This window comes from Eleginops maclovinus, chromosome 9 (assembly GCF_036324505.1).
Source record: "Eleginops maclovinus isolate JMC-PN-2008 ecotype Puerto Natales chromosome 9, JC_Emac_rtc_rv5, whole genome shotgun sequence".
NCBI classification, from domain to species: Eukaryota; Metazoa; Chordata; class Actinopteri; order Perciformes; family Eleginopidae; genus Eleginops; species Eleginops maclovinus.
The window spans coordinates 28,172,256-28,184,964 of record NC_086357.1 but is presented as its reverse complement, the minus strand read 5'-3'; the positions used below and the strand labels follow the sequence as shown (position 1 = coordinate 28,184,964).

The window sequence follows — 12,709 nt, the reverse complement described above, 5'->3', positions numbered from 1 at the left end:
CAATGACTTCTCCCCTCCAGGTTCAGAGACCGTCTCCTAGGAGCTCTAAGCAGGTTTGAAGACTTCCCGATGAGAGGGATCGAAATGCTCCCGTACCTTCAGAGATGCTGGAGTCGTGGAACATGGTTTCAAAGGCCTGATGGATCTCTGCAAACGAGGGGCGGTCCAACGGGCTCCACTGCCAGCCTGAGGGACGGACAGAGAGGCACGTTAACACAGGACGGGTTGTTTGCTGTTATTTGTTACACAGCTGTGCAGACTCCGGGGGGGTAAGCTCTGACGGATGCACTCACATGCTCTCATGAGCTCGTAGACTTTGGGAGGACACCCCTCGGGCTGCTCCATGCGGTACCCCTTCTCCAGGAGGTCATACACCTGGGACAGGTCGATGCCCGGGTACGGAGACATGCCGTAGGTGGCGATCTCCCACAGCAGCACACCGAACGCTGGGGGGGGGGGGAGATCGAACGTTAGGAGAAGGCAGGAGGAACCCTCAGTCTCAGTGTCTGTCTGTCTGTCTGTCTGTCTGCTGTCTGTCTGTGTCTGTCTCTGCCTGCCTGTCTGTGTGTCTCACCCCAGACGTCGGACTTGATGGAGAAGGTGTTGTAGGCCAGGCTCTCGGGGGCCGTCCACTTGATGGGGAACTTGGCCCCTGCATGGGCGGTGTAGGTGTCCCCCGTCATCAGCCGGCTGAGCCCGAAGTCGGCCACCTTCACCACGTGGTTCTCCCCCACCAGGCAGTTCCTCGCCGCCAGGTCCCTGAGAGAGAAAGAGGGGGGGGGGGGGGGGGGAGGGTATTAATGTGGGGAAACAGGAGAGGCGTCGACACACACTCAGAGAGATACCGGGAGGGGGGGGGGGGGATATGTGAGTAGTGGTGATTTTCTTTCTCCTGCTGTCGAGCTGTCTCTGTTATTTTCTATATCTTTTATTTTACTTAATTTATTGCTTTGTCTTTTTTTCCTTTGACCTAATTTATTTATTCATACTGTATTATTTTACTGAGTGTGTGGAGTGTGTGTTCTGTGGGACCAGTGGTCTTCTTCATTGTGTCACTCAATAGATATAAAAAATGAAGAAAGTGAAATACCTGCATCAAGTTCAGCTGATGTGTGAAAACAAGGAGGAGACTCACATGTTTCATGTATCTGAGTTATTGTGACCTCATTTAAAAGAGTGTGTTTGTTTTGATGAAGACGTAAAACCCACTATAATGTCAGAAAAGATGACAAAAACAACAGGCAAGAAATTCCAGGTTTCCCTCTTGACTGATGAAGGGGGATCTTTGATTAACATTATTTTAGAGGGTCGGGAATCGTTTGGATTTTAACGACTCCGGTTCTTTTCGCGTCTTGATTTCGGTTCTTTGAGGGGGTTAAAATAAGTCCCATCACACACTGCTCCACTGTTTGTAAAAGTAAACAAATAGTATGATGAGTCCTTTTATCAGGAGGGTGTCCTTTCTCTACACGCCTTAAAGATTGTTTGTTTTTCCGTGAAGTTTGATATGTTTTAGAGCCATTTCAGAGAGTTTAGAGCAGATGTAAAGGACCACCTGAGGTCCCTCTGGCTGGGATCAGCGTGGGAGGAACCTTTAAAGCCCCCTCTCACCTGTGGATGAAGTTCTTCTTCTCCAGGTACTCCATGGCGGAGGAGATCTGCGTGGCCATGTAGAGCAGCACCACGGCGTTCACCTCCTCTTTGTCGCAGTCCCTCAGGTAGTCCAGCAGGTTCCCGTGGGGCATGTACTCCGTCACGATGTAGAAGGGGGGCTCCAGCGTGCACACACCTGAGGGGAGGCACACGTTCAATGCACAGGTGAACAACCAATAAGGACTAATCCACACAAGCATCATTAATGCTCATTCCTGTCCGACTGGAGACTCAGACACACGTTTCCTGCACATTATAGCAATTATCTTCAAGACTTTAGACCATATGTTCTGTAAAGTCCTGTCAGTAATGGAACGACTCACTGAGGTTATGTACACCTGAGGGGGAGGAGGGGGAAGAGGATGAAGAAGAAGAGGAAGGAATGAGAAGAGGGACACAAAAAGTGGAAAAAAATAGTCTTTCGCAGGACGTCTCCAGGTTTCTCCCCGCCGTATGAACCCCGTCTCTGATCCTTCCCTTAGAGTCTGATTAACAGCGAATGGTTCTTTCTTTATCTCTTTAACTCTCTACTATTATCTGTGTTTATGTCTCTTATTTTAGTTTCCTTTTCCATTTTTCTGTCTACTGTCCTCGACTTCCAGACACTGTCTCTTTTGTTTTGAACTCCAGAGACGTCACACACTTGAGAGGTGCGGGAACTGAAATACTGACCGAGCAGCTGCACCAGGTTGGGGTGTTTGACCTCCTTCATCACCGCTGCTTCTTTCAGGAACTCCTCCACCTCCATGGTGTCCTCCTGCCGTTCAGGAAAACAGGAAACACATCGGTGGGTCGGACGCAGGAACACACAGTACCACCGTCAGCCTGCGGGGGGCGATCTATCCCCACCTTCATAATGCAGCTCTGCACACTAGAGCTCAGAGAGTGCACTGAGATGTTTCACACAAGAAGAAGCAGGACTAGCACGCTTTAGACCTTCTGTTCGGCAGGTGAACGTTCTGCTTTCTTCCTTTTACTAAAGCACTCGTCATGACTACGGTTCTTAAGCTCACTCTACTTCTTCTTCGTTGATTTTCTATCACGGACATGCATAAAAATAAGCCGTTTACTTTGCGTTTGATACATGTGCAATGCCTCGTCTGCATGCTGCGTGTTCCCTTCAACTCTTAAAATACAGCGAGCTTGAAAGTGCGTGTTTCATTGAATTGCTTAGTTGTTATTTAATACCAATCATCCTCGTCGATTTGCTGTAACCAATACATTTCCCCTACAAATAAAAGCATGTCTGGTTCTGGTAGAGAGCGTCTCCTCACCTTGAGCGTCTTCACGGCCACGGTGAGGTTGTACTTCTTCCACACCCCCACGTACACCTCCCCGTACTGCCCCCCCCCCAGCTTGTGCTTCATGGTGATGTCGGTGCGCTCCATCTCCCACTTGTCGTGGATGGGCGACACGCCGTACACCGTGGGCTTGTTGCATTTGGGCGCCGGGTAGTGCAGCGTGGTGACCAGACCGTCTGCCACCGTGGAGTGGTGGTGCACCAGCTCGGCCAGTGTGGCGAAGCGGCTCTCTGAGGTCACATACACCTGGGGGGGGGGGGGGAGAAGAGGAAGAGGGAGAGTTAAAGATGCATCACAACAACTACAACAAAAAGCTCCACTACAGAAACCTTTTCCCAGGACTGCACATTATAGCTTCATGACTTTAGACCATATGTTCTGTAAAGTCCTTCTAAGTACTGAAACGACCCGCTGAGGCCAAGAACACCTGAGGGGGAGGACGACGGGTGAGGACGAAGGGTGAGGAGAGGGACATCCTAACTACTACAACAAAAAGCCCCATTAAAGCAGCGTTCACAGCTCATGTTTCTCATGAGTAGAGGCTTTGGCTTCACGGGCAATAATTCTGATTCTGTGAAGTGTTGAAATGATAAAGTGAGTTGTGCATCTGAAGGTTCCCAATTTTAAGGATGAGAGGTCTTTTTGTAGAGCTAGAGTCTATCGACCATCGGTGTGTAAAGTCTGGATCTGTACATTTAAACAGCTTCCAGAAATTCATAAAAGATTTGTGAACGGGTCTGAAACAGATTGTTTTTGTCTTTTCTGTTTGAACCTAATAAGGAAAAGCTTTTTAAAATATGTTGCCTATAAAAAAAGAAACCCATTTAAATGTCTTCCTCATTTTTGGGCGGATTCGGCTGTTTTCAAGTATCTTGGATTAGGAAATTAAGACTTTCTCTGAGGACTATTCCAGGTTTCTCCCCACCGTATGAACCCCGTCTTTAATGTTCGACCTATGACTAATAATGAATAAGTCTTGTGTCATCTACTGAATCTCTACCTTCCCATCTGACCCAGTGTAAAGGCAGTAGACCCTCCCCTCAAGGAGGAGAGAAATGGACAAAAAGGTTGAAATAAACTTAGCAGAATTACTGAAATGTTAACCCTTTTTAAATAAAGGTTCCTGAGACGTTCTACGAGGACGAGGTGTGTCAGCCCCGTATGAGCCCGGTGTGTGAGTGTGATTAGAAAGAACCTTCCTTTGATCATCGACTGAGTCCCTACCTTTCCGTCCGACCCGCTGTTGATGCGGTAGTGGTAGACCCTCCCCTCGTAGCGCAGCGAGATGGACAGCTGCCCCGGGCTGCTCTCGCTCTCCCTCACCAGGAAGCTGCCGTTGATGAGGGAGGACAGCAGGTACTCGGCGGCGCTGCGGGACACCGGGCCGTGGTACCAGCTGTGCTTCTCCAGGCTGTTCACCGGGGTGATGTAGTTGGAGGGAACCCACCCCTGACCGTTCTTAGAGCGGACCTCGCTCCACTCCCCATTCTGGTTGTAGCCCAGCACCCGCAGCTTCTCACCTGCAGACAGGAGGCAACAGTTATTAATACACGCACACACGCGAGCTCATAAGATCAGACATGTAGAGACTCGGTCTGTTGTCTGTCTGACAGCAGTGAGCAGAGACTGGGTGGGGGGGGGGGGGGGCATGGACAGAACTGGATCACTTGGACTGGATACAGGGCTGCAGGCCATGCTTGTTCCGATCAAAGTTGCACAGGAAGCTAAAACTTTCCTAGATCCTTCCCTTCACTTTCCTGGATCTCCTCTGGATCTTCCCCAGCTCTCTCCTGGACATTCAGGCAATCTTCCGCACCCATTCAGCCCATCATGGAGCATGCACACTTGCGTTTTCCCTGTGTAAGTCAATGGGAAAAAGTGTTTTGGGCTTACACTGCAGCTGTAGTACCGCCGTTTGGCCACTATGAACCTTGCTCTCACTTCCTGAGGGCTTGGGGAAAGGGGGAAGCTCGGCCAGCAGGAGAAATGAATCACATTGCTTCAGGTGTGTGAGAAGTCTCTGCTAAAGTAAATATTGTTGTAGTTTAGCTGCTGTTTCTGTGTCTCTCTGATGTCTCCATGGTGAGCAAACAAAGCGTTACAGATATCATGGGGTGACTCATCTATATCTGAATGGTCTGTGGGGGAAGTATTTCTTTGAGCCTTTGTAATCTTTAATCTCTGCGTGATGCCGCTGCAGAAGCAACACGGTGTTGAGCGTGTTGCTTCAGATACCGGCTCAGAGAAGCACTTTATAACACTCACACGACTCTGGAGGTAATTTCAGCTGCAGATACTTCATGTTTTATCACGCAGAAGTCATAATTACAAAGCTATCCACCGTGTGATGCAGGGCTGCAATCAACCTCTCATGATTCCTTTATACTACATGATGAGGTAGGGAAAGAAATGTAGCCTTGAGCTGAAACTGAGGCTTGTTTTCATTGTTGAATCATTCTGATTATCTAAGTCCAAGGTGATGTGACGCAAAATCAAAAGATATTCTCTGTAATGTTACATCAAATAGAGAAAAGCTAGAAATCTCCATATTTTAGAAGCATTTGTTTGACTTTTTTGCATTAAAAAATATATCTATGCTTTTATTGGTGGTTGTTTTGTATGGGTGTGGTGTTAAAGGTGTGTGTGTGTGTGTGTGTGTGTGTGTGTGTGTGTCGCAGACAGCTACAGGTGGAGGTCAGGTATCTCTGATGTGACGGGGGGGGGGAGTGAGCTTTGTTTACACACTGCATTCCTCCAGCCTAACAACGCTTCGAGTCATCGAGCGTCTCTCCTCTGGGTTTGCGACCTGCCAATCAGGAGCGGCGCCTCAAGGTGCGCTGCTCCCTCTGCTCTGACGCAACACATGTCAACAGAGAGGGAGGGAGAGGCGTGGAGGAGGACGCTCCCCGACAGAGCGACGTCAGGAGCTCCAGGCATGATGCGTGGAAACAGAGCGCTGGCAACCTTTTGTCTATGAAACCTGGGTTTGACTTGGTGGGGCCAACAACGTCCAGGTGATGCATTCACAAGGAATCAGAGACATATAGGAGACTCTGAGCAGGCTAATGGTGCATTCAGCTGCTGCTCGGATAATCCCATATCCCAATGATGGGCTTCAGTGTTCATGTAGAGGCAATAAATAGAGGAATATGCAGAGCTGCACAATGAGCGCCTCAGGGGTAAACAATCTGTGGCTTTTATTCCTAAAGACAAAAGCAATGTTTCTGTTTGAATAAAATCTGTAAAATGAGAAACACTTATTGTCTCTTATGTCAGAAAATATTTTAAATGGATCACATTAGATCTGTTCAATTTAAATCTGTAAATAAATTGGTTTAAACCAAATGTCAGAATTGGATACAGAATATAAATTGCACGTTTATAAGGTATGGCTCTGATGCAGTACAATGCAGCAGCTGTTCAATAAAAGCTAATTATCGAAGGCTGTGATGGTGTGCCAACATTACGTGGCTATTATTATGATCTACTACAGTGGGGTGTTCTCCCCAAATCTTGCAGCCCTAATCTTAGCATTATAAATGCACTGTTGTCCATGTTTCTGCAAAATGCCGCTAAACTCAGACAGTCCTCTACCAACACTTTCTGTAATTTGAGGCGTTCACAACATTTTCAAGTAGAAATCTAATATTTTAGACCATTTTTAGACTTCACTGATTAATCTGACACCAAGAAAGGGAAAAATTATTCATGATTTGCATCCAAAATATATGTAAATGTTGGTATTCCTGCAGACGGACAGACTTCTCATTATTGGAGGTCTGTTTGACCGTTCTCTACTTTAATAGATTCATCGTTTCATCTCTTAAATGTAAAAGAGGGTGTTCTTTTCTATCCAGGGTGGAGTGTTTAATTGTCTCGGTTTTCTCTTAAATATGATTTAAAACAGAGGAACGCATCAAATCTCCATGTTTTCTACGTAGAATTGGTCGGAAATACAAGCCTGGACGTCTCTGGAGAACGTTGTTTTGGTCCTGCAGGGGTCTTATGTACATTTTACCAAGTCGGAGTCAGATTTGTAGATAATTTAAGAGTGTTAGGATTACTCTGACACAAATGATTGCATTTTATTTAAGAATTTGCATAAAAATGTATGAGTTCTTCTTGTTCCGTACTAAACCCTCCCACCAAGTTTCATTAAACTCAGACCAGTGGATTTGGGTAATCCTGCAGACAGACAGACAGAAGCTCCCCATTATTGGAGGTGCTTCGCCCCCTCCCTGCGTGGTTTACCTTTGGTGATGCTGAGCGTGTTGTCCCCGCTGGCCACGAAGTCATAAAGTGCTACGAAGAGGTTCGGGTCGCTCTCCGTCGCCCCCAGCAGGTTCTCCTTGGAGCTCCAGCGCACCGCCTCCGTCAGCGCCGCAGAGTCCAGGCCGAACGGCCGGTGGAGAGCTTCTGGAGGAAGAGGGGGGGGAGGAGGAGAGGGAGTCAGGGAGGGAGAGGAAGAGCTGTTAAAACAAATGTGACTGAGGATGAGATGATTCTGACTGAAATGCGATACTCCTGTATTAGCATTTATGAAGAACAGAAACTCATCACAGGGCAAAAAGTATAATCCACTTAAAGCTGCAACTAAGGATCAGCTTCATATGGATTATTCTGCTGATCACTTTTAGAGAACTTCATGACATGTTTGTGTTTAAATTGTCAGAAAATAGTGGAACATTTACTTTAAAAAATCTACAAAATTCCTAAAAGGTTTTCATTTAAAATTTGATATAAATATTTCATAATAAATGTGAGTGAAGGACCCGCCCCGACTCTCTCTCCCACTTTCCTGTCACTCTCCACTGTCCTATCCGATTAAAGGCAAAAATATCTTTCAAAAACAACATGCGAGTGAAAAGGAGAGAAACTGATCACTAAAAGCTGCACAAACGAAATACACATTGCGAGTGATCCTCAGCACAGAAATCCAACAAAGCAAAGTAAAAATGACTTATTTATGAAGTTTTCTGAGGCAACACTGATGTCCTCCCACCACATATTAAATATGAATCCTAAAATACCTAGAAAGAGTCAAATAGAAGCATAAAAATAGAGTTGAAACAGGCAAGCAAGTGAGGAAATAGACATTGTGTTTGATCTGATCACAAAAAGCTGTCGAAATCCAACAAAGCAAAGAAGAAAACACCTTTTTTAAGAAGTTATGAGACGATACTGAGGTGGTCTTACACAATGTCCTGAAATACATAGGAAGAGTAGACAATGAGAATAAATTAAGGTGAAAAGGAAAGGAAATAGACGCGTGATCTTCGGCTTGATCAAACAAAGCATATCACAACAGCGTCGGCTGATCTGAGACGCCCTGACGTGCTCCAACAGAATATTGAATATAATCCACGGTCCACGTCTCTACCTGCGTCTCCAGGCCGCTGCCTCTCTCTGAACCCTGTCTGCAGGTGTCGGCCGTTCAGAGCCGACCACTCTTCCTCAAAACTGCTGCTGGCCTGCAGGCACCTTAAGAGCATCACTTTATTTATTCCTCTCCCCGTAAAGAACACGTTACCGCCGGCTGCTGAGACAGAGAACCTTCCCGAGCCAGGTGAGATCTGAGGGGGGAGGGCCTCTGTAGGTGTGTTTAAACGGGGGAGAAAGAGGGAGGAGCCTCGAGGTGGAGGTAACTTACTAGAGGTAAGCAGTTGCAGACACACACACACACACACACACACACACACACACACACACACACACACACACACACACACACACACACACACACACACACACACACACACACACACACACACACACACACACACACACACACACACACACACACACACACACACACACGACAGCTGTTGCCAAACTCACTGCATGTCTGGACAGCTGCTGAGCGAGGGGGGGGGGTGGCAGAAACTTTGAAACAGAAATGAGTTTCATAACCTGGTTTTCCTTGTCCAACAATAACGTGGAGGCAGTGACTTACTTAGAGTTCACTTCCTGTCTGTCTTCTTCTGATGTTCCCTTTAGTGTTTACTTCCTGTCTGTCTTCTTCTGCTGTTCCCTTTAGTGTTTACTTCCTGTCTGTCTTCTTCTGCTGTTCCCTTTAGTGTTTACTTCCTGTCTGTCTTCTCCTGCTGTTCCCTTTAGTGTTTACTTCCTGTCTGTCTTCTCCTGCTGTTCCCTTTAGTGTTCACTTCCTGTCTGTCTTCTCCTGCTGTTCCCTTTAGTGTTCACTTCCTGTCTGTCTTCTTCTGCTGTTCCCTTTAGTGTTTACTTCCTGTCTGTCTTCTTCTGCTGTTCCCTTTAGTGTTTACTTCCTGAAGTGTTTTAGAGAACTGTAACTAAACAGTTGAATTCTACTTGTTATGAAACTAATCGCAGGGCGATGATTTGGAGAAGTCATTTTCCGGATTTCAACTTCTGCTGATGCAAGATTCCACCTCAAGATACAGGAGAAATCAGGAAGCGACATGATTCACGCTGACCCCAATCCTCCTATTAGTCAACAGTAACGCAGCCTTCAGAAGACAATCTCAGACAAATAGGTCTACCTTATCTGTGTTGTCATAGGGCTAGCTTTAGAAGAGACAAACAAATGCAAAAACAAGCTAATGCTAAAAGGAAAGCTGACGTGAAATTGAAACCGTGATGAACGCAAAATCCCAAAAGACAACAGTCAGATAATGCAGCAACAATCACACATAGCTCAGCACTCATCCTTTTACATTTGATTTTAGAAGTGAAACTTGACAGATATTAGATGCCAGGCAACCTATGAGTAAGTAAGCAAGATGTAGGCGTCCAGATCTATGCTACAGACACACCTAACCGGGGTATATCCTGAACGTTATCCCTTAAACAAGTGAGGTTGGTCCATGCAGACCTAAAGTTTTGGGTGTGTCATTGCAATGTTGGCGGAAAGGCGCCAAGAAATGAAGCCACACACACACACACACACACACACACACACACAGCTGGAGGGAATAAGGTGATTTGTAGGGAATAGTACAATATATTCAGACGTGTTGTCAGGATCATTGCTATTGTTGAACACGTTTTATCATCCTTACAGCACGCTATGATAGAAGTGGATCTTAAAGTATAAATATGTAAGTCTTGGAGCTTCAGCAAAGAAATAATCGTCATTCTGAGGTAGGTAAAAGTTTCTGGGACTGTTAATATGATTCAGTCCGGGTATGTTCCTTAAACAAGTGAGGTTGGTCCATGCAGCCCTAAAGTATTGGGTGTTTCACTGCATTGTTGGCAGAAAAGCGCCAAGAAATGAAGCATTTTCCAGCGTCAGTCGACAGGCAGACACGCGGATCAGAGTAATCAAACCATTATCCCTTTTTCCAAACAATTAAGCTCCATATTGTTCCGTCTGTCTACATCCACACACACAACGCTCGCCCACCTTTGTTCTGGACCAGCATGCACTGCAGCGCGGCGCTGGCTGTGACCTGGCTTAGCCACAGCTCCCAGTACATCTTCTGGTCTGCTACCAGTGCCAGTATATCCACAGAACCTCTGAGCTCCTCTTTCTGCTGCTGTGTTAAAGCTTCAGAGCACGGAGCTACTTCATCCCCACCATCTCTGAGGAAACGGGAGCGCCGGAGACCCCCCAGAGAAAGTGTTTACCCACACTGCCCTTGACTCCACCACTGGTTACAGCGGAGACTCGCGGCCTCCCACTGGGAACTCCCTGCTGGCTTTCATGTGGCGACGGGAGGCAGCATGTCCAAGGTCCGGCTGCAGAGCACGGACCGCCATGACCGGTGTTATCCGCGGTGAGACGCACTGTGAGGGGCGGCAGAGCGTGGCGGAGAGGGAGTGTGTGGTAAAGGAGAGGAGGGGGGGCGGGTTGTATACACAGAGGTTAGGGGGGTGGGGCAGCATGTATGGTATGGAGGGAAGTTGTGACATGCGTGTGTGTGTAGGCATGGGAATAAGGATACAAAAAAAAGCGAGCTGTATTTCCTTACAGTTACATCAACCCTCTGTGTGTGTGTGTGTGTGTGTGTGTACGCATTGTAGGAGTGTGTGAGGCCTGAAACAGCAGCAGATGGCTGGTCTGGTTCCCCCAAGGGAGTAGGCTGTGTGTGTGTATGTGTGTGTGTGTGTGTGTGTGTGTGTGTGTGTGTGTGTGTGTGTGTGTGTGTGTGTGTGAGAGAGTGAGAGAGCGACTGCAACTGCTGGGCCAACTGTCCGAGCTACTCCTCTTACGTTTCACATCACTGTCCTCAGGAATGTTTGTAGTGAAATAGTGATATCACGCCATCTGTCAAAGGTCTGATTCCAAACACGTTAGACACGAACAAAACTCAACTGCTGATTAGTCAACACTCTGATGTGAGTCAGTTTCTAAAGCGTTGTTACAGAGAAATGAGTCAGAAAACCCAGAAATTTGTTAGCATTAGCCACCTTTAGCTTAGCGGTGGTGACGTGAAGTCATGTGACCGTGCTGTAGTTCCTCTATACCCCAACATTAGCCTCCTTTAGCTTAGCGGTGGTGACGTGAAGTCATGTGACCGTGCTGTAGTTCCTCTATACCCCAACATTAGCCTCCTTTAGCTTAGCGGTGGTGACGTGAAGTCATGTGACCGTGCTGTAGTTCCTTTATAGCCCAACATTAGCCACCTTTAGCTTAGCGGTGGTGACGTGAAGTCATGTGACCGTGCTGTAGTTCCTTTATAGCCCAACATTAGCCTCCTTTAGCTTAGCGGTGGTGACGTGAAGTCATGTGACCGTGCTGTAGTTCCTTTATAGCCCAACATTAGCCGCCTTTAGCTTAGCGGTGGTGCCTTCAGGAGCAGCACGTCCCTGCACCCCTTCTCAAAACAAAAAGCAAGATGTTGTTCCACTGTGCTGAAACCTCATGTTCTGGTGAGTTTGATTGAGTGGGCAGTTGGTCTGCGTGGGGTGTGTCGTGTGCCCGTCCGGGTGCCTCAGAGTGTGTGAAGTGTAGAACATGTGCGCTCTGAAGAAACGACTGCTTTGTGTTGAGCCAGTATTTGCGAGTATGAGGGGCACGACAAGCCTGCAACCCTAAGACAGCTGGGACAGAGGTGACCCTGGTGTACACACACACACACACACACACACACACACACACACACACACACACACAGGTGTTGGACCACGGCGGCAGCGCCAACAAAGGGGCTTGGTGGTCGGAATGGACGTTTAGATATACGGACATATTTCATATATAATCCAGCAGAGAACAAAACAGAATGTGCTGTGAAGGGAGATGGTGGCAAATGTGGCCACAAAGTAGGTGGGAAGAATACGACCAACCTCAAGCGGCACCTGAAGGTTCACCACGCGGATATGTTTTCTAAGGTACGTTACTAGTCCAGTTCACATGTCGTGTACATACAATGTTACTCGACAATCGGCTTGTGACAAATTTCATAGTAAGCTTATAGTAAGTTTTCCACATATTCCTGGCGCAAATGGGCTGCTAACTTCAGGTTAAAGTTAACGTTAGCTTTGTCACGCTAACGTCAGTTCATTATCTTGTGTGTGTTACTGTAGGCCTAGTGTAGAACATGCAGGGATTGTTGGCAGGTGTAATGCGTCGTGTTGACCCATGTGTGAGTGAGTGACGGAAACATGGAGGAAAATGTAGCATTTCAGACCGGTTACTGTTCCCCATGTGTCTTAATTAAGAGCATGCAGGCTTCTGTAGCGTTAGTGTTAGCCATGTTTACATTCAGTGACGTTGTGGTCATCTATTTGTGTGTATGTGTCCTGTCAGCACGTTGTGACATGTTAAACAGGTC

At 47.0% G+C, this 12,709-nt stretch overlaps 1 protein-coding gene across 1 annotated transcript in view; it reads right to left on the bottom strand.

Moving 5' to 3' along the window:
* Positions 1-12,709, bottom strand: part of abl2 (c-abl oncogene 2, non-receptor tyrosine kinase) — a 35,789-nt gene that overhangs the window by 8,763 nt on the left and 14,317 nt on the right. The window contains 8 exon segments of the mRNA XM_063891598.1: positions 97-186; positions 294-446; positions 575-759; positions 1,612-1,789; positions 2,326-2,410; positions 2,928-3,200; positions 4,179-4,474; positions 7,206-7,370. Of these exon segments, the coding sequence (XP_063747668.1) occupies positions 97-186; positions 294-446; positions 575-759; positions 1,612-1,789; positions 2,326-2,410; positions 2,928-3,200; positions 4,179-4,474; positions 7,206-7,370 (1,425 nt within the window).